General features: G+C 32.8%; 1 protein-coding gene across 1 annotated transcript; it reads left to right on the forward strand.

The window, feature by feature from the left end:
• Positions 1–1,184: 1,184 nt before the first annotated feature.
• LOC132726618 (E3 ubiquitin-protein ligase MIB1-like) lies at positions 1,185–21,627 on the forward strand. Its single transcript, XM_060711964.1, has 9 exons — positions 1,185–1,336; positions 7,725–7,811; positions 9,087–9,215; positions 9,675–9,856; positions 11,848–12,037; positions 12,583–12,661; positions 14,824–14,910; positions 15,743–15,846; positions 16,374–21,627. The coding sequence occupies exons 1-9, from the start codon at positions 1,196–1,198 to the stop codon at positions 16,512–16,514; spliced, it is 1,140 nt and encodes a 379-aa protein (XP_060567947.1). The 5' UTR covers positions 1,185–1,195; the 3' UTR covers positions 16,515–21,627.
• The last annotated feature ends 948 nt before the right edge of the window (positions 21,628–22,575 follow it).

Consider the following 22,575-nt stretch of genomic DNA (forward strand, 5'->3'; position numbering starts at 1 on the left):
CGTAAACAAAAATCTTCTTGTTCTTGTGGTGTCTGACTTTCCTAATAATATGAATGTAGAGAACAATATTCTCAGCAAATTTTTTTACCAGTTTTCTGAAACCCTGTAATATAACATGATATATCAAACTTAAATGCATAGAGTTCATATGTTTAGAAGTAAATGATCTGGACCTTGAAATGAAATAGGAAAACAAGACATATTTGATAAATGGAGAATCAGTGAGACATTATGTTTTTACACATATTATGTCTGTTATAAAGATGTAATGAGTTTTAATACTGTATGTCAATGTTTAGTCTATGATGATGCCTGTAATTGTCTTATATTGGTCTGGAAAATGGCGAAAATCCAAGTTTTTTATGTTTGATGTTTTATTGTCTAGATAAAATAGGTTTTGTCTTAAATCTAGATTACTGTGATTTATCGACTCAACAATTTTTTTCCTCTTTTCCTTCGATTTCTAAGATTTTGTGTGCAGTGATATGGATTTGGTTTTCAAATTTACTGAATTTTGAAGTGTCTGTTAGAATATGTTGGTTTTTCCACTGGTTTCCAATATACATTATTGGTTTGAATAGTATATAATTTGTTTGAACAGTTGAAATGATTTGCTTAATATTTAATTAATATTAAAACAAGGAAAAAAAGAGAAATGGGGAAACCAGTTTGGTCAAGGAATGTGTAAAATATGTATATATAAACATTGTGATGTCATCAGTACTATCAACATTGCTTATATTCATCAATACCATTATAATGGCCATCATTGTCATCATCATGAGCATCATCACCAACAAGAACATCATCACCATTATCACCATGAACATCATGAATTCATCATCAGCATCATCTTGAACATCATCAATTTTTTTTACATCTCATTTGTTATCAACTTTAGTTGCATGATAAATATATTGGAATTTGCACTGGGAAAGTTATAGCTTATTGAAAAAAAAAAGATTTTTGATCTTCTTGTGTTACATTGTGAATATATATAATTAAAAAATAAATTTATGCTATAAAACTGATCAAGAATAAGTTATGGTACATAAATCATCACCTTAGTGCAATAACAGGTTAACTCCTATTAGATTTAGATAGACTTAACCCATTACTGCACTAAGGTGACAAAATGTAACTCAGAATCTCAGTTATTATGATTAACATTCATTATGTTTATATTTTCAGTGCTATGAGAATTCTATTGTCAAAAGTTCCGCGTCAATGGGTCATTGACGAGAAAAAAGATGACGGCTACACGGCACTCCATCTTGCAGCATTGAACAACCATGTTGAGGTAGCAGAGCTACTTGTGCATGGAACTGGATCTGATGTAAGTAGTATTGACATTTGATTTGAATGTCATTGTACATTTGGAAATGTCATTGTACATTTTGAGGGTCAATGAACATTTGGAATGTCATTTGAATGACATTGTGCATTTAGAATATCATTGTACATTTGAAATGGCATTGTGCCTTTGGAATGGCATTGTACATTTGGGATGGCATTGTGCCTTTGGAATGTCATTGTACATTTGAAATGGCATTGTACATTTGGGATGGCATTGTACATTTGGGATGTCATTGTACATTTGAAATGTCATTGTGCCTTTGAAATGGCATTGTACATTTGAAATGGCATTGTGCCTTCCAAATGTCATTGTACATTTGGAATGGCATTGTACCTTTTGAAATGGCATTGTGCCTTCCAAATGTCATTGTACATTTCAATGAAATTGTGCCTTTGAAATGTCATTGTACATTTGGGAAGGCATTGTGCCTTTGAAATGTCATTGTACATTTGGGAAGGCATTGTGCCTTTGGAATGTCATTGTACATTTGGGATGGCATTGTGCATTTGGAATGTCATTGTACATTTGGAATGGCATTGTACCTTTTGAAATGGCATTGTGCATTTGGAATGTCTTTTGTTCATTTCAATGAAATTGTACATTTTGAATGTCATCGTGCATTTGGAATGACATAATATTGTATATTTTAAATGTCATCGTACATTTGAATTGAAGTATTATTACACATGTATTGAATTTTAGATAACAATGTACATAACAACAGCCTCATAAAATACCATTTAGCATAAAGGATGATGTTTTCTTAGATTTTTCTTTTTTAATATTGTACGTATAAATATCTGTATTAAAGTACATTTTGTGCATAAGAAATGTGCATACTTGTATATAAATTTTATAAAACTGTTATCTAAAAACAGGATTATGTAGATGTGAATCCAAGCATTGCAGAAATTTAATCTTTTATGGGGTACAGTAAATTACAAACACAGTGTTTGTGTCGCCTCTACGGAGTTACGGGAGTAGTGGCGACATATAGGGATCACTTCTCCTTCGTCTGTCTGTCCGTCCGTCCGTCACAAAACTTGTCTGGACTACTCCTCATAAACTACTGATGCAATTTCATCCAAACTTTACAGGAATGATCAGTACCAAGTCTAGTTGTGCATATTGTCAGCATTTTCCGGTTCAATGATTTTTGTCAGAGTTATGGCCCTTTAATAATTTTTAATTTTAAAGTTTGTCCGGACTACTTCTCTTATACCACTAATGCAATTTCAATGAAACTGTACAGGATTGATCTGTAGCTCAAGTCCTTGCGCATTTTGCACAGGTTTTCCAGTTGAATGATTTTTGGTCGAGTTATGGCCCTTTGATAAAAAGGTGTTTTTTTCTGTGTGTTGCCAGATACACAAAAGCTTGTCCGGACTACTCCTCATAAACTACTGGTGCAATTTTATCCAAACTTTCAGGGGCCTCCGTGGCCGAGTGGTTAAAGTCGCTGACTTGAGATCACAGGTCCCTCACCACTGTAGGTTCGATCCTCACTCGGGTCGGATTCTTTCATGTGAGGAAGCCATCCAGCTGGCTTACGGAAGGTCGGTGGTTCTACCCAGGTGCCCGCTCGTGCCTGAAATAATGCCCGGAGGGGCACCTGGGGTCTTCCTCCATCAATAAAGCTGGAAAAAAAATCGACGAAAAATCTCGGCGGGACGCTCTAGGATGGCCCGACTTGAGTGTACGGTCGCCCATATGGGCTTTCCGGCGGCGACCTTAAATAAACGCATTAAAAAAAAAAAAAAAATTATCCAAACTTTACAGGAATGATCAGTACCAAGTCTAGTTGTGCATATTGTCAGCATTTTCCGGTTCAATGATTTTTATGCTCCCCGAAAAAATTTCGGGGGAGCATATAGTCGCCGCCTTGTCCGTCCGTCCGTCCGTCCGTCTTTCCGTCCGTCCGTCCGTCCGTCCCCTTTTCTTGTCCGGGACATAACTTTGAAACAACAAGAGGTATCAACATGAAACTTTGTAGGTAGATAGATCTCATTGAGTAGGTGTGCAGTGCACAAGAACCGTAACTCTGCCTTGCCTAATTTTTGAATTATTCCCCTTTGTTTATTTTTACACTTTGAACTTTGTCCGGGACATAACTCTAAAAGTATAAGAGGTATCAACATGAAACTTTGTAGGTAGATAGATCTCATTGAGAAGGTGTGCAGTGCACAAGAACCGTAACTCTGCCTTGCCTAATTTTTGAATTACCCCCCTTTGTTTATTTTACACTTTGAAATTTGTCCGGGACATAACTCTAAAAGTATAAGAGGTATCAACATGAAACTTTGTAGGTAGATAGATCTCAGTGAGTAGGTGTGCAGTGCACAAGAACGGTAACTCTGCCTTGTCTTATTTTTGAATTATCCCCCTTTGTTTATTTTACACTTTGATCTTTGTCCGGGACATAACTCTAAAAGTATAAGAGGTATCAACATGAAACTTTGTAGGTAGATAGATCTCATTGAGTAGGTGTGCAGTGCACAAGAACGGTAACTCTGCCTTGCCTACTTTTGGAGTTATTGCCCTTTGTTCATTTTAACACTTTGACTTTGTCTGGGACATTACTCTAAAATTATAAGAGATATCAACATGAAACTTTGTAGATAGATAGGTCTCATTGGGTGGAAGTGCAGTGCACAAGAACCGTAACTCTGCCTTGCCTTATTTTGAAGTAATTGCCCTTTGTTTATTTTTACTTTTTGACTTTGTCCTGGACAATACTTTAAAACTATTAGAGATATCAACATGAAACTTTGTAGGTAGCTAGATATAATTGGATAGAATTGCAATGCTTAAAGAACCTAAACAAAGCCTGGTCTAATTTTGGAGTTATTGCCCTTTGTTCATTTTTACACTTTGACTTTTACCTGGGACATAATTCTGATATCATCAGGAAACTTTATAGATAGATAGATCTCATTGAATAGAAGTGCAGTGCAAAAAAACATAACTCCGCTTTGCCTAATTTTGGAGTTTTTGCCCTTTGTTCATTTTTTTTATACTTTCCTGTGTCCAGAACCTTCTCGGGGAGCATCACCCGGTTCAACCGGTTCTTGTTGTCAGAGTTATGGCCCTTTAATAATTTTTATTTTTAAAGTTTGTCCGGACTACTTCTCTTATACCACTAATGCAATTTCAGTGAAACTTTACTGGATTGATCTGTAGCTCAAGTCCTTGTGCATATTGCACGGGTTTTCTGGTTGAATGATTTTTGGCCGAGTTATGGCCCTTTGATAAAAAGATGTTTTTTTTCTGTGTGTTGCCATGAACACAAAAGCTACTCCTCATAAACTACTGGTGCAATTTTATCCAAACTTTACAGGAATGATCAGTAACAATTCTAGTTGTGCACTGTCCGTCTGTCTGTCCGTCTGTCACAAAATTTGTCCCAACATGAAATTGGCCGTCATGAGGCGACATGTGTGATTACTGATCGCTCTTGTGTAATAGAAAAGATAATAGACAAACAAGCTCTTGTCTGCACTTTAAAGGTCATGGTCTCACAAGTCTGTCATTCATAGACTATCCTAAATTCTATAATATGGCTTTAATAAATAAAATTGAAAACTTGTTTGTCAAATCTCTTTGATTTCTAAGAAAATAAAACATCAACAGTGAAAATGGTAATAAATTATTTCCAAAAAATGAACTAATTCGTCATGAAATTAGAAAGTGGGTTGGATTAAACAAACAGTTTAAAAAAACCAAGAGAAATATTAGTCTGTGGTCTGTGAGATGGATCGTCATTATTCCAATTTTACCACTCCTTTTGTTATATGATGTCTGTCCATTTTATGGGATGGATGGATTGTTGTTTGATTTTTGTTACATTGTTTTCCCAACTTTTTGTCAATGATACTGTCATCGTTAAATCTTGGTCTGAATTGTTATAAGGCTGTGTTATGTAGATTTGTAGGTCTTTATTGACCTTTGCAACAATATGGGACCAGACCAAGATGTGTATCTTTGCTTGAAGTTGTCCGGGCAATTTTGTTTCTTGTTATGCACCATTCATTTGTAACAGATCTCCAAAAGGAGCAGTGGTTTATTGGTTCAGGTGTCTGCCTCTCAACCCAGTTTGAGTTGCCTAGCGTAGCGGCCCGGGTAATATTGTAAATAATCATTTATATACGACCATATAACTTGTCAGGAATCTTTATAACACATTTATAATACACCAAACTCCATTTTCATGAGAAAAAATGAGATCTCTTCATAAATTCACAGCAATTGTGTATATAAAATTTACAAATGTTACAAATGTGCAGTACTATAAACAGCTATATTATATAACCCATGAGACATATTTTATGATATAACTGACTTGTCCTAGCTTGATTTCGAGTATGTACATTGCTAGGTCAAGGGTTATCAATATCCTAAAATTTTGAGTGGTCATTAAATATTCTAGAATCCAGTTATTCTATGCAGCAAAGGCAGCTTTTGTATACAGCTGGCACTCAAATAGTTAAAGGTTCTTAACATGTTATGAACTATAACTGTATTAAATAGGCTTGTTGTAATATTTTTCTTGTCCTTCCCAGCATATTAAAAAGTGTTGCAGATTGAGTATCGCTCAAACTGGTGCTAGGGGGCATGAGGGATGTTAAACTTTTTCATTATCATTCATGTACAGACTTAATGAAACCGAGTCTGCAATTTTCATGTAATTATGTTGCTTTAAATGCTTCCAAGGGATCACTTTTTTTCCCCAGATATTTAGATATATAGAGGAGAATGATAAGATAGGGGTTTGTTTACAAATCCTTTTCAGTTATGACTGATTCCCATTAAAGATTTTTGTTATAACTTGTTATATTGACTGTTAATTCGTTTGCCTTGGCTTTAGTTGATTTAGACAGTCCATTGTTTGTATTTTGATTTGTTTGTTTTGGCTTTAGTTGATTTAGACAGTCCATTGTTTGTATTTTGATTTGTTTGTTTTGGCTTTAGTTGATTTAGACAGTCCATTGTTTGTATTTCTTTTGTAAGGAAATTGAGCTCTTGGTCACTTTAATTTTGGTTTGAAGAGTAATTTATGTGCATGGACATCAGATAAGCAAGTTATCAAGAACTTGTATTTTCTTTTGATACTATCTATACATGTAATGATACATTATTTGAGGCCTTTATATGGTGACATGGAGTTATCAGTCTATGTTAAAGTCACAATTTTATGGCATGTTTTGCATTGATCAGTAATGCTGTTAGCAAGCTGCGTGCTTGTAACGCAAACTATGATTCCAATTTTCTCATTGCTGTTATTTTAAAGATCGTCCATCAATCAGATACTTGTGCAAATATATTGTATGGATTCATCTTAAGAAATTGAAAAGTATTGATAAAACAACGATTATGCCATAGATTCTTCTTCTATTCTGTCTATAAAGAAGATGTAATATCAACTTTATTGGCTGCTTTTCTGACATATTATGAAAGGAGGCATACTTGTGAAGACCTCTCACTGGAAGGTTGAATTATTGTTAAATATAATTTTTGCAATGTATCTAAGCTTTTAAATAATGATCCACATAAGGAGTGGTTGGGGGAGGGGCTTATACAGTTTTGCCCATTTTATACCCTCTCTTAGTGGTTTAAGGGCGACATATAGATGTCAGTCATACAGACTGACAAAACAATGGAATGTTGAGGCATCTATGACCTATGGACACATTTCTTGTTTTCTTTTAATTTGAGACAGTCCATTGTTTATCAGATTTCATTGTGAAAATGCTCAGATTAGGCAGTCAACAGTATAAACTCTGGTCAAGCTAGTGTAAGCTCTGGTCAAGCTACCTTAGTGGCACAATGGTTTAAGAGTTACACTGACTGACATCACAAGCTCAACTCTTGAGTACAATCCACTGAAATTGATTATAGACTTTTAAATAGACTTAAAACATATCTAAAAATCCCCCACTTCTTTCTACTGAAATTGATTTCAGACTTTTGAATAGACTTTAAATATATCTAAAGACCCCCCACTTTATTTCACTGAAATTAATTACAGGCTTTTGAATAGACTTAAACATATCTAGAGATCCCCCACTTCATTCCACTGAAATTGATTACAGGCTTTTGAATAGGCTTAAGATATATCTAGAGATCCTCACTTCTTTCCTTTGAAATTAATTACTTTTGAATGAGACTTTAAAAACCAAGGTTCTGTGTAAATGTTGCATGTCGTGGATTTACCAGTTGTTACCTTTTTCAATTATAGAGAGATTATATTTTCGAGGAAGATTAATCTACTGTTAGGTTTAATTACAATTGTTTGAAGTTGCTACATGCTTTGTTTTACCTTGTAATTAAAAATAGAAATGCAATGATTATGTTTATTTGTTATTTTCAGAGGAAAGCAAATCTTGATATTCAGAATGTGAACTTACAGACGGCCTTACATCTAGCCGTGGAGAGACAGCATACACAGATTGTCAGGGTATATACTTAATACTTTGTCTAGTTTTTTTCTCTGTGACTAAAAGGTATTCCCGTCTATGCTATCATATGTCAGTACTTTATATGGCTCCATGGGGTGGGGGGGATGATGGGGAAATGTAGGTTTGCGCATGTTGAGGTTTAGATTTGAGAAAGAAAAATACTTAGGTTAGCAGTCTGCAAATAAAAAGGTAAAATGTCAGTAAGAAGATTGGAAGAAAGACCACCAAAAAATCCTGGCTTATTTATTATCATTATCAATGTATACTTGCCTTCACCTCTTCTAGGGCCAACGGCTCCAGGACATAAGATGTATGATATAATGACAAGCAAGCATATAAAAAAAAATTCTATGTCAACCTAAATGTGCTAACTTTATATGGAGGGTCATCAGAGGTTTTCCTCCACCAGTAAAACTTGAATATCATAAATTTGACCTCATCAGTGTTGGTATGCATTAAAACAAAATGAAAACCTAACAGTAACTGTTGAATTTTTCAAAAGTAATCAAACCCATGTTTCTGAAGGGTATTAATGTTTAAAGACTGTTAGGAAATGTTTTGCTAGGCTGTAACACAATAAATAACATTAATGAGGATTCCTGAAGCCTCACAAAATGTCATTCTGTGATTGGAATTCCTCTTAGTTTAGACTAGAGTTCCTGACTCAGAATATTTGAGAATCTTATTGTTCATTCAACGTATACCAAGGTTAGGACTGGCGACAACAAAAAATTATATGTTTGTCTGTATATTGTTTTCGCATCATTCCACCAAAATAAAAGTTTTAAAATGGATAAAATAAATAAAAAAAGTAACATAGTTACATAATGATAACTGCAGATGTATCGGCTAGTAGCCTTATCAGTGCTTAACATAAATAAAATATAATTTTTTTTTTTATCTAAAACAAGCTTACCTCCAGATTTCTATCATTCTTCACAGTTGATTTATATAGTCAATTGTATAGGAAGCTTAAAGCTGATTGATATATTATCTAATCTGTTCCTGGAACCAGCCAGTTCTGAGCAATGAGTGTAAAGTTTCTTGCTCAAAAAAGGGTATGGCTTGCCCCTGATGGGGTTTGAACCTAAGCAGAAAGTGATCCCTAGATTACTAATATGGCATTATAACTACTCAGCCATGCGGCCACTTCACTTCACAGTTGAAATATATAAATAAATTTAAAAATAAAAGATAATAAACATAGTTCATATTCATTGAAATGGACATTTCATTACACATTTTATGCAATGTATTTTATGTTATTTTAACAGTTGCTTGTTAGAGAAGGATGTAACCTAAATGTACCAGATAAAGATGGGGACACGCCCCTACACGAGGCTTTGAGACATCACACCCTGTCCCAGCTACGTCAGTTACAGGACATGCAGGATGTGGGCAAGGTATGTAATGGGTTTTAAAATAATGCAGCTTTTCATCGATATTGACATACATTTAAAAAGTTGATTTTTGAATTATCCTATGCAAGTTATCTTTGTTACTAGCTTATATAGTAGGCAGCAACTGTTCTACTCATGAGTCTGAAATTATGCTGAGAGGCACCTGAGGTCTTCCTCCACCAGTAAAGATAACTCACAGCAGATTGTTTCATCAAGGTTACTTCCCTTGACTAAGAGGTACTTGGAAGTCTTTTCCACCAGTTCAGAGAGTGGCAATATGATATTTACAGTGTATAGTTTACCTTACAACTTGAAATTAAATTGAATATTGGTACATAAATAGTAGACCACTTTTTGTGAGAAAAACAGTATAGTATTAGTAATGTTCATTATTCTTAATTAAAGTAAACATATTCAAGAGTTACTGCCCTTGGTTTTAAATCTTATTTATTATATTTTCAGCTATTGATGGGGCTTGGTACACCAGGAGCAGATAAAAAGTCGAGTGCATCTATTGCCTGTTTCCTCGCTGCCAATGGAGCTGATCTGAATATCAAAAACAAGAAGGGACAGACCCCTCTTGACCTTTGCCCTGACCCTAACCTATGTAAAGCTCTTGCCAAATGTCATAAAGAGAGATTGAGGTTTGTACTTCATCTATGTACATGTTGTGTGTAGATAACATTAATGGAAAACAAATGTTTTTGTTTTTGTTATTTCACATAGTGGAAGGATGTTATTGTAAAATGGTTTTCAATGAAAGAAGTTATCCTAGTGCTGTTTTAAAGAGGTAATACTTCGCTTATTTCAGAGATGTTACCTTCAGGTTATTGTTGAAGTTACTCTTGCATTAATTTGGAGAGGTAACTAAAAACTACTTGAGAGAGATATATATACATGTAGATAGATTAATGTTTAAACCCAAAATAATTATATAGAATTTATACAGACATTTATACTGGGACTTTAAAAAAATGTCATTTTAGCGTGATTTGAGTACATAAGATCATTTTCATATTTTGTCATTAATTTGTCTGAGTATCCCTTTAAAGAAAGGTTGTCTTTTGGTTATAAAGAGTTGTTACTATTGGGTTATTTAAGAGAGGTTACCCTTAGATTATTTGAAATAGAGGTTGCCCATGAGTTATTTAAGACTAAAATGTGGTGACTATTTGATTATTTGAGAGTGGTTATGCTTAGTTTATTTAAGAGATGTTATACTTGTGGTATTTAAGAAAGAAGTTGAAAAAAAAGACCATATGAAAAAAAAGATTTATCAAACAAGGCTTTTTTGTTGTTGAAAATAACCTTCAGATTAGTTCCCATAGGTTTTTTAAGGGTGGTTTCCATTTGGTTATTTAAGAGAGGTTAAACGTGTGCAATTTAGAGAGAGGTTGAACTAAACAAAAAAGAAAAACAGTCACAAAAGATTTATCAAACTAAAAGGCTTTTTGTTGTTGTTTAAAATACTGTGTTGATTGTTTATCAGAACAGAAATAAATTTGTGGTACAGAACCCATATTAACTCAGTATTAACATATTATCCAATCTATAACATCTTCCTCAATTTTCATCTTCAAATTTTTACGTAAAAATTCTGGATTGAAATTATTCAAAAAATGAAGACCCTTATGGTAATTGCCTGTATTGACAAAAATGAGAACAGCTAATGAAGTATTTTCACTGCCATCATATAGTTTCGGGTTGAACTGAAATGATCTGTTGAAAAGGGAATTATTGATTTGCATATTTCCAGCCTAATAAAATACAAATTTGCATGACACAAGTGGTATATTTATATTTTTGGAAGCAGTCTGTAGAGCTACTTTATCTTATTATGATATAAAACTGCTCATGTTATTTATGTTTATGTCAAATATTAATATTATCTTATATGGTTTCATTTTTATGGTATCAGAAATGTATTGTATTGTTGTATTTTTCATTTGTCTGTTTTATGATAGACAAAAAGCAATCTGTCTTATTCAAGGCCTTTGAGATTGAAGTTTTAGGATTTGTGTTCATCCTTAAGATGGTATAGAGTACATCTATGTTAAACTCTGTACTGGTAGATGTTATGTACTAGTACAGAATTTAAATGCTGAAATTTCTTAACTGTGATAAGCTATTGCCATCAGTATATAGCCAGGCCAGCCTAAATGGCTGTGCAGTTTGATCAAGTTTTTTTACTGCGGGTAGCATATTTTTTAGTAATTTGATATTGAAATGACTTAAACTTTGATGGACTGTTCCAAATTCAAAGTAAATCCATTACGCAAATTCAGCAAATTAAGAGCGAGAAGTGGACTGCCCTAACTTTGAAGCACAGATAAATTAATTGCACATGTAAAGAGCAGAAAAGATTAGTTCTTGGTAATAAAATATTGAATGAATGTTAAATATGTCCCATGTATATAAACATTTTTATAAGGTATTTAGGTATGTGTTAGACTTTCCAGGTCTTAAAATATGAACTGTTGATAATCTAGTTTACTGTAAATGTAATATATTCTAGTTGCTTGATATAGAGCAATGTTAGACAACTCAAACTGTCGGCTTTACTTCATGGTGATGGCATAGTCTTTTGTTATGGCACATTCAAAATTAATCATATTAATATTGTTACATATTTCAGTCCGGGAGGAGCATCAAATGTTGCCATTATTCGTAACGACCAGGAAGCCCTCGAGGAGTGTATGGTATGCTCCGATCTGAAGAGGGATACATTATTTGGACCATGTGGTCATATAGCAACATGCTCCTTGTGCTCACCCAGGGTAAAGAAATGCCTTCTCTGTAAAGAGCATGTGCAATCTCGAACCAAGGTGAGAAATCAATGTCATTTTCTTAGAATTAACGTGTAGGGAATACTTCTGGAATTTAAATTTTTCAGTCTACTGTCTATGCTTGTTTAATGTGACAGTTGTGAGGTGTCATGTCAGTAAGTGTAGGTTATGATAATTCAGTGAAACAACACTGTAATGTTTATATTATCCTCAATATTTATTACAAGAAATCACCTCTATATTTTGAAAGAGAACTTGGGGAAGCACTAAATTCCAGTCTACATAAAGCACTATATATTAGATGGCATTATTCTTCCTCTGCTAAGGCCTCTGTAGCTGTTTGGTTAAGGTCACCAACTTCAAATACTTGCCTCTTAACACTGTAGGTTTGAACCCCTCAAGGGACTACAGATTCTTTTATGTGAGAATATCCAGCTTCTAAAGTCTGGTGCGATTCAAACCCATAGCAGCATGGGTCAAGTGATTGGAAGTCAGCAATTCTTAACTGCTTGTTCATGGAAGTCCCCCTTGCAAAATTTGTATTGCCACTATGTTATTATGATGTTGTTATTTGTATATTATAGATAGAAGAATGTGTGGTGTGCTCTGATAAGAAAGCGTCAGTTCTCTTCAAACCCTGTTCACATATGTGTGCATGTGATGGTAAGTAGGTGGCTCAGTTTGGTTTGCCATTTGAATTCTTTTACTTTAAAACGGAATTCAAGACTTGTAAGGTATTTTGTGTTTTGTTTGAAAGTCAAATTTTAAGTGTGCAACATGTTTTTAGGTCTGAAAAATTAATTCCAGAGAAGGTAAAATCACTTGATAGCAATGGGTGAAAATAATGAAAAAGGTGAAAATTGCTGACTCAGCTTGATTGAGTCTGTTCATGAGATATAACATAATGACTATTAACCCACAATTCCAGTCATGCAAATATATGATTTATACAGGTTTATAACCAAATTTTAAAGTTTGTAATTACATGATTTTTTTCAACATTGAAACATAGAGTGATAGAACATGATTGTAGGATATTGCCAAGACTACTCAAACATAGTTATTGTTGTAACAAGGAATCAGGATGCTATGTATGAATGTATAATTATTAAAGTGGCCATCAGTTTTTGTTTTTTTGTTTTGTTTTCTTTAAATTATGTGCTGTTTTAAACTAAGTATTTCAGTACAATTACCAAAAAAAGTGCATCATATCATTGTTAAGCCTTCTTCAAAACAGCCTTGAGCGCTATTTATAGAACTTGGTGACATTTGTTTTTAAGAATATTTTGGGAAATGAATTGTCCGCTTATCTAATTAATATACAGAGAGGGGATCGGTAGGTTAGACTTATCAAGGGGTTTCCTTATTGTTTATGTATTTTATCAATGATATATTTCATTTAGCACCTCAATACAATGTACTTTGATTTGACAATTATATGAAACGATTTATGTAAATATAACATATTCAAATTTAGAAAATCTGAAAGCTGCTTTAATGTATTTGTCATGTGATTTAGCAAACAATTTCTTCTACTTCCACTACTTGGACGGTTGAGGGGGGTGGGGAGGACATATAGATTTGCCCTTGTTCATATCTTACTATCAAGCTGTCTATCTGTTGAATGACAAAAAAACCCCAAAAAACTGGAATGTGGGTGTATCCATTTTCTTTGACACATTTCTAGTTTATTTAGATTCGTGATGGTAAACTTTTATTGTAATGTATTTTAAAAATCTTATACTCTGCGTGTGAGATTCAGAAACGCTAATATATCGACAGACAAAGACAATTTAAATATTTCCTGGTAATTACATCTTGTCTAATGATTCTATCAGACTTTCTTGTCTTTATAAATCTTGTTTCAGACAAAATCTCTGTCAAATGTCTGTCTTTTTTTTTTCCTTTGGCAAAGAGTAATATCTTTAAAGACCATCTAAGACAATACCTTTGTTTGTTATGAGGCTGATGGTGGTCATTTATTTTGCATAGGCGTATTTAAATCTGGTGGTCAAGTTGTAAAGGTTGTTGACTTTAAACCGCTTCCCCCTCACTGCTTTAGGTTTGAAATCTCGCCAGGGACTTCGAATTCTTTCATGTGAAGAAAAGTATCTAAATCTTCTCATGAGAAACTACTTTGTTGCAAGTTAATATCAATATATCATATGCTGATGGCAATTGTTTTCTATCAAATATTTGGTATATACAACAAAAAAGTTGCTCTAAACAAAAGTTTATCATTTAACTGCGGTCAAAAAAGGTTTTTGTCTTTGAAACTTTAATCGTTATTTTAATTTACAAAGTTCAGCAATAAAGACCCACTTTTACCTTTTTTTTGCCTTTATGAACTCCATGTTCATGTATTCTATCTATTACTATTCAAAATGATACTTGAGACTACATCTATATAGATAATCAAATGTGATATTTTTGGCTTAAACTGATAACAAGTTGATCTTATTACACTGTAAATTCACAGCAAAAAGAAACCTACATTTTATATTTGTTGATTAACAGTAAGTTGAATATAAACATGATAGAGTGTCAAATTTACATACACACATATACATGTATACACTATTAATAGAACTATAATTCAATTTAACAGTTGTTAAAATGCCTATTGGTATTATTGATTAAAAAGGACAAGATACAATTATCCCATTTTAGCTAGAAATACTAAGTAAAAAAAATAGCAATGAAATTTTAAGATGGCTACTGCATAGAGAAGTAAAAACATGTCAAAGGAAACTTGTTCATGATGGGTCTTTAAAGTGTCTGTTAAGAATTATGTTTAACAACACTAATTAAGAACTAATTTTCAGGTTGTGCAAGTTTAATGAAGAAGTGTGTACAGTGTAGAGCATCAATAGACAAGCTGGTACCATTCATTGTCTGCTGTGGAGGAAATCGTAAGTACTTGTATGGAACCAGTCTGGAAATGACTGGTACCCTGCTGTTTTTGGGAATGACTTGTACTCTTTTGTTATGGGAAATGACTGGTACCCCTGACTTGTACCACTTTTGGACACATTTCAAATTTATCACAAATTGATTGACAGAAATAAATTTTAATCAAGGTTGACTTTAAACCACTTGCCCCTCACTGCTGTGGGTTTGAATCCCAACAGGGTCTTTGAATTCTTTCATGTTAGGAAGCTATTCAGCTAACTTACAGGAATGTCAGTGGTTTTTAAGTCAGGTGCCTGGTTGTGCCGGAAGGGCATCTCAGATCTTCCTCAACCAGTAAAGCTGGTAAGTCACCATATGTCCTATATGAATACTGTTATGGTGCAAAGTAAAACCCAACCAAAAAACAAAAAAGAATGGGAAAAAAAAGATAATAATGATAATAAATTTTAATACTACAATGTATTTATTCCATACTACTGCTTCAAGTGAATCTCATGGGGAAGTTGGCTTTTATTTTGGAAAAATAAGTTACTACTTTTACAGAATCAAGGACGGTTTTGTGAATAGGTTAGTACTGGAATAGAATCCAGTGGTAGTACTGAAATTTTGTTTCTTAAAGGAGCCTTGTTAGAAAGAAAACACTGTAATCAAAGCTAGTTGAAAATTATATAAAGAAAGGTTGCGATTTAGAAATAAAAAAAATATACCAAATTTTTTTATGTATTATGTAATCTTAAAATAATGGACCTTGTAGCAGGGGAATGTTTTTGTTTAATCAAACAAATAATATTTACTTTTATATGAAATAATTTATATATTCTAAATTTCTAGCCCCACCAGCTCCGCAACCTGCTGGTATAATGAACAATGGAGCGAAGGACGTTGGAAAAGACATACAGAAACTACAACAACAACTACAAGATATTAAAGATCAGGTCAGAGACAATATTTGTAGTTAAATTTATCAATTAGTATTGTTCAGTCAATATTTTATTTTTTAAGGCAGAGATGGCAATAATAATATAGTGCTGTCGTTACTAGTATCTGTCTGCCTTTTGGGAAGTTTTTGTTTCGCCTAGTTTTATGCCCCAGTAACTAGGGTCTCCCTATACTAGTGAATGCTATGACCTTAATAGTTATTGATTTTCTTTAAAGCCCAAGCTTTTTTCTTTGTCTTAATGAACAGGTAAAATATGTTTATATTTAGTGGACACATTGAATGCCAGGTGTGGAGATAAGACTATACAACCAGTGTATTGCCTTGCACAATCTGTCCAGGCTTTACTGTAGTCTGCTTCACTTTAGCATTTTAATATCAAAACTCTCACATACACTTATACAGTTACAAAAATAAAGCACAGCAAGTTGATAATACAAATCTTAGTACGGTAAGTGTTGATGAAAAGTGTTTAAAATTGTATAAAAAGGTTTTATAATGATGACATATAAATTTTTATTTCAGACGTGTTGTCCAGTGTGTATGGATAGACTGAAAAACATGATATTTTTGTGTGGTCACGGTACATGTCAGATGTGTGGAGATCGCATGGCAGAATGTCCCATCTGTCGAAAACAGGTTGAGAAACGTATTCTCCTGTACTGAAAATAAACTTCGATCCTCAAAAATGGAAGGACTAGAAATATGGTCTTACTTGTGCTAAACTTTCGAAAAATGTGTAAAAAAAGAACATTATAGAGAAAATTTAAGGATTTTGGAATTTTTTCTTTGCGTAGAAAAAAAATTGCCAAAGAGAATTTTTGCTCTGCTTATAATATAATTATATTGAAATAATGCTATTTTAGAGAAAGAGAAAGAAAAGTTTGCATAATTCACTAGTCGGGTGCAACATCAGTCCTCTATGCGGTATAAACTATACCTTGGAAAATAATTACAGGGGTTTTTGACTTAGATTATAAAGGCCCATCTCTGCATTCTCAACTTAATGTCGCCAGAATTTGGTACCCAAACAAAACCAAGGTATATACTTAGCAATATGGGGGGAAATTGAAGGTTAAAACTTAACGCCCCTGATTAAGGGGGGGCGGGGCTAGGGGATGGTGTTGTAATTGGCTGATGTATAACGGCTTGTATTGTGATTGGCCAGTTGGTATGAAATTGTGTATATTCTTTAGGAGTCAGTTCATTAATATGTAAATCATATAGATAGGTATACAATGTAAAAAATAAGGATCAGAGTTCCCTGTTATATTTTCCTCTTTTTTTAATAGCTTGTTTTGTAAGTATTACATATGATATTGTAAAATAGAAAATCAAGGAGACATGACAGTAAACTGTTGCAAGAATTTTTCTCTGTTTTTTTGTTTGTGCAATGAGTAGTTTTAGAACAGATAAAGCTTCATGTTCAACTGGATGATTTCTGTCATCTTGATTTATTTGATGAGCAGTTCTGGCTCTTTTTCTGTTGCAAATTTGCAATGCTAGAAAATAAAATAGGTTTTACAAATAAGTTATGGCAATTGTACGATTTAAGAAAGTAGAATATTAAAATTTGATAAATTGTATTTTTAGCTTTTTAGCCAGCTAAATTTGTATTTTGACTTGCTTACTTTAAATTTGAAGTAGTCATTTGTTGATATAAGGGATTTCAATTCTGAAAATGGTTCTGTAAGTTTATATAGCATTTATTTTACTTTGGTTGTGTAGGAAGCTTTAAGCTTATAGACATATTCTTTAATCTGTTCCTGGAACCAACAAGTACTGAGCAATGAGTGTAAAGTTTCTTGCTTAAAGACACAATGGCTTACCCCCTGACAGGGACCCAGAATCCTTAAATTACATGTCTGACATGTTTACCACTTTATCATGCTGTCACTTAAAAGGTACTTTTAAGCAGCCATTTAAGTTAAGGGCATCAAAGCAAAAACGTATATATAAAAAGTTATGTCACCGTTTCTCAACAGAAAATGTATATTTCCTTGGCATATTGTACAAAGACGTGACTGTTTAACTGACCCTAATATTGTCTGATACGCATTTATTATGGCAAAGATACAAAAAAACTCTGTCACAAAAGACATTCAATAGTGTTGTGTATTTTATCATAAAAAGGAGAGAAAATGACTGTATAAAATGACTGTTTCACAGAAAATTGGTTATTTCCATTTTGTGCTTGAAATGTTACATAGAGGGACACAGGAGGTCTTCCTCTGCCATTCACGTTGGAAAATCCCAAGACGACCTTGTTAGTGTTAATGAGATCTGAAACTGAGCATTTTCTTTTAAACGTGACCTAGATTTATGTAAAACAAGTTATTTTAATTTTCTGTTATATAAGTTGTTTTTTTGTGATAAAGAAGAAAACCTATTGTACCAAATGTTATAGCGAGGCTGAGGTGTATATAAATATATATAGAATGCTTTCCTATCACTTAATATTGTCAAGGTTTGTGCTGTTCTTTTTTTTAAATCTAATCATTAACAACACAAAATTTGAGTATTAATTTCATTTCAAATTTATTTAATGCATGTAAAAAAAATGATAATGTTAAGCTTAAACATATTGTAAGGAATGATTTCAATGACAAATGATTTGAATTTTTGTTTGCTTCACAGATTCATATCAACATAATATTTTGCCTTGTTTGGTTGACATTTGATCAATTCATAAATATATGAACATGTCTGTTTTGTTATGTAAACTATTAAACCAAGTGTTAAAATGTATAACTTGTGAATGAATTTTGAGGCCCAACCTACAGAATATGTTCCAAAAAGTAAATCTTGATAATGGTTTGTAGATTTAAATTTAAACCATTATAGCTTGTATACATGTATTAGTATTAATTAAGATAAAAAGGTATAATAGTTCTTATAGCAACAGGTCTCCAGAGTCATGCTAATTTTAATGAAAATTTTGAAAATGTATTTCAAAGTATTATATTGTAAGATGAACAAAGAGTGTAATTTACACATTGCAATCAGCACTTATAATCCACGTAAATTACACACAAAAAAAGAGGTCAAAATATGCAAAAATAGCTCTTACTGCATTAGTCATGAAGTAGAAATGTGATGATAAATACTACAATATCTGTCATTTATTGCATATAACGTGTAAATTATTTCTTGAATTGTGAACATTTTTATTAGTTTTGTTAAAATCTTAGTACCATTCCTCAAGGTTGGTTTTCTTGAAATATTTTTGCTCTTTGAGGCATGCAGCTTAAATGGCATACAATTTTTGTTTATTAGCTCAACTATTCGAAGAATATGAGAGCTATTGTAGTCGCCCCGGAGTCCGCGTCGGCGTCTGAGTTGGTTAAAGTTTTTTGTAAAGTCAAATATCTCAATTATTACTTGAGATATTCAATTGAAACTTACAATACTTATTTATAGTAACAAGGTACATCAGATTGACAAGTTGGATAACTCTGCCTACAATATTGACAGAATTATGCCCCTTTTTAACTCAGAAATTTTGGTTAAAGTTTTTTGTAAAGTCAAATATCTCAATTATTGCTTGAGATATTCAATTGAAACTTACAATACTTATTTATAGTAACAAGGTTCATCAGATTGACAAGTTGGATAACTCTGCCTACAATATTGACAGAATTATGCCCCTTTTTAACTTAGAAATTTTGGTTAAAGTTTTTTGTAAAGTCAAATATCTCAATTATTGCTTGAGATATTCAATTGAAACTTACAATACTTATTTATAGTAACAAGGTTCATCAGATTGACAAGTTGGATAACTCTGCCTACAATATTGACAGAATTATGCCCCTTTTTAACTTAGAAATTTTGGTTAAAGTTTTTTGTAAAGTCAAATATCTCAATTATTGCTTGAGATATTCAATTGAAATTTAAAATACTTTTTTATAGTAACAATGTACATCAGTTTGCAAAATTGCATAACTCTGCCTGCAATATTTGCAGAATTATTTGCCCCTTTGAAACTTAGAAATTTTGGTTACAATTTAAAAGTCTTCAAAGATATTTACTTGAAACTTTACACATGCACTTAGGGTCATAATTTGAGGGTCATAATTGTATGTCACTGACCAAGTTTCATAACTCTATCTTGCATTAAGGCTGATTCATATCCCCTTTTTCTACTTAGTCTCTTGGTTAATGTTAACATGCAAGTTTTACATATCTCAATAACTATTAAAGGTATTTATTTAAAACTTCACATATGCATTTAGGGTCATAATTGTAGGTCACTGACAAAGATTCATAATTCTATCTTGCATTTAGGCTGATTTTTCTCCCCTTTTTCAACTTAGAAATTCATGGTAAAGTTTTGCTTGTAAGCTGTTATCTCAATAACTACTGAAGGGTTTGTGCCTTTTTTGGGACAATTTTATGCATTCATAATAATAAAGCAGTGATTTACTTGATAAAACATCTTAATAACAAGCCTTTGTACCTCTTCTGTCAAATTTATGTATTCATAGGTAATTAGTATTATTACACTAAATAAAACACCCTTGTGACATTACCTTCCAAATAGTCAAGCCAATACTGTATAATAAGAGTCTCTCTAGGGCCTATAACATGAATTTATAAAAAAAAATTAGCCCTTTTGTGAACTTAAAAAATTTAACATTATCAAGGCTCTTTTACTATCAAGCACTTAGAATAGTCGAGCATGCTGTCCTACCGACAGCTCTTGTTTTTTATAAATGCTCACTTATTGTTGACAGACACAAGCTTGCTTATGCCTATTTTTTGGTGACTAATATAGCAAACACACAGTTTTCTTAGCTATCATTAAAATAATTATTGCAAGTTGAATAGTAAAGTTTATGTTAAAAACTTCCAACTTGCCATTACAAGCATTTGTTTTCTGGCTTACCTGTAATATACGAAGAAATGGGCATTTCTTATTTGTTTTCAAAACCTATTTAAAAATGTATTTTTTTATTTGAATATTTATCTTATTTTTGTGATTTTATTGGAAAAGAAATTTCACAAAGAAATCTTGTACAATCTTGTATAACTGTTTGTACTGTGAAAAAAATGTATATTTCTTTGTTTTAGTAAATAAATCATGTAATTTATAGCATGTTTATAACAGATCTAAAGTGTTTGAAATATGAAAGGGTTATTGTAAGTAAAGTAAGCTGTTGCAATTCAGGAAATAATACAACTTCTATTCAAGTGTTATTTCTTCAGTCGTCAAAAATGGGGAATTACATTCAAATCTGCTCTTTTACATGTGCATAGAACATAGCATAAACAATGGCTGTTAATGTATTAATGTTAGAAAGTTGGCTATGATTTCTAGCTTGTTTGGCGCTGGTGGCGTTCTTGTCATGCAAGAACTTTAATGTAGCACATTATTCAGAAATTTCAAAAGGCGTTGTAAAGTACAACAATACTTGCCTGTATATAAATATTGACCTGCATCCAAGTCCTACTTGTTCCACACCGCCTTTCTCCTTTTACAGTTGATCTTCCACACTTCCTTTTATAGTTGAGAGATAATCTAACAAGGTTATTGAACTTTGATGAAAACAGGCACACAATTTAATTATCTAAAGGTTATTTGTAGATAATATATTTATAATTATCATGTACAGAAATTTTCTCTCCCATTTTATCGTTGTTATTCCCCTTTGTTTATGGAAGGTATGTCAAATCTGCTTTTTATCTTATCATGTATTTTGCATGCAAGTAAAATTGTTATTAAATTGCCTGTGGTCATTTTCTCAGATGTGATAAAAAAATTAAATTGGTAGATTTTGTATTGTTGTAGTTGTTTTTCATCTACAAGGTCATTTGATGTGTCCACAAAATGTCTTTGACCCGACTAATAGGGAATGTCCTAAATATTTATGTTGAATGTAATAATGGAGACAAAAACTGAATGACTTCTAGGTGTCTTAAGAATGTAGTAGTTACATAATTACATACATACTTTGAACAACTGGTTTATTAGTAGACTCAGTAAATACGTAAATACATAATCAGATTTTTTTTTGGGGGGGGGGGGGGGGGGGGGGGTATGTCACAACAATTCAGTAAAGGTCATGTGGCGACTTGACTGGTGAAGTTCACTTCTGTGCATTATTGCTCAAATATCACCGACGTTTTGTAAGATAGCTGGAAAGATTCCTTTAATGAAATAAATCCATAGTCCCTGTCAGGATTCAAACCAACAGATTTGATTATCATTTGATTTACAAAGGCTCAGCTCAACAGAGTACTAGAGGCTGGAATTATTAAGAACATGTAATTGCCTGCAAGTTAACTGTACATTTTAAAATATCTCTTACACAAAACAACATTTGCAACATAATTATTGCAATTAAATAAAAACGGGAACAATTTGTACAGTCTAAACCAAACATGCTGTGGCATGGCCGAGTGTTTATCACGTCGACTAGTAATTTCATGATCGCTAGCCGCATGTGTTCGTCCTGGGCAAGTTGTTTCCTTGAGCAAGAAACTTTACACTCGTTACTCAGTACTGGTTGGTTCCAGGAATGGATTCGAAAGTGTGTCTATAAGCCTATAGCTTCCTGCACAATCAAACTAAAATAAATTCTGTATAAACCAAACAAACAAAAAAGATAAAGAACAACAAAGTCTGAAATTTATTTTAGAAATATAATGTTGATTTTTTATTTCCCCTAACCATAATTTACATATATTAAAATACTGTGCATTAAAATAACAATTTGGTCTCATGAAA

This window comes from Ruditapes philippinarum, unplaced genomic scaffold, assembly GCF_026571515.1.
Source record: "Ruditapes philippinarum isolate M1 unplaced genomic scaffold, ASM2657151v2 ctg2541_1_1_1_1, whole genome shotgun sequence".
In the NCBI taxonomy this organism is placed as follows: Eukaryota; Metazoa; Mollusca; class Bivalvia; order Venerida; family Veneridae; genus Ruditapes; species Ruditapes philippinarum.

Bases quoted from the DNA above. Each gene is read 5' to 3' on its own strand.
- LOC132726618 (XM_060711964.1), top strand. From the start codon at position 1,196: ATGAGAATTCTATTGTCAAAAGTTCCGCGTCAATGGGTCATTGACGAG. The intron at 7,812-9,086 runs GTATATACTTAA...TTATTTTAACAG, and splicing joins AGCATACACAGATTGTCAGG to TTGCTTGTTAGAGAAGGATG. The intron at 15,847-16,373 runs GTCAGAGACAAT...TTTTTATTTCAG, and splicing joins TACAAGATATTAAAGATCAG to ACGTGTTGTCCAGTGTGTAT.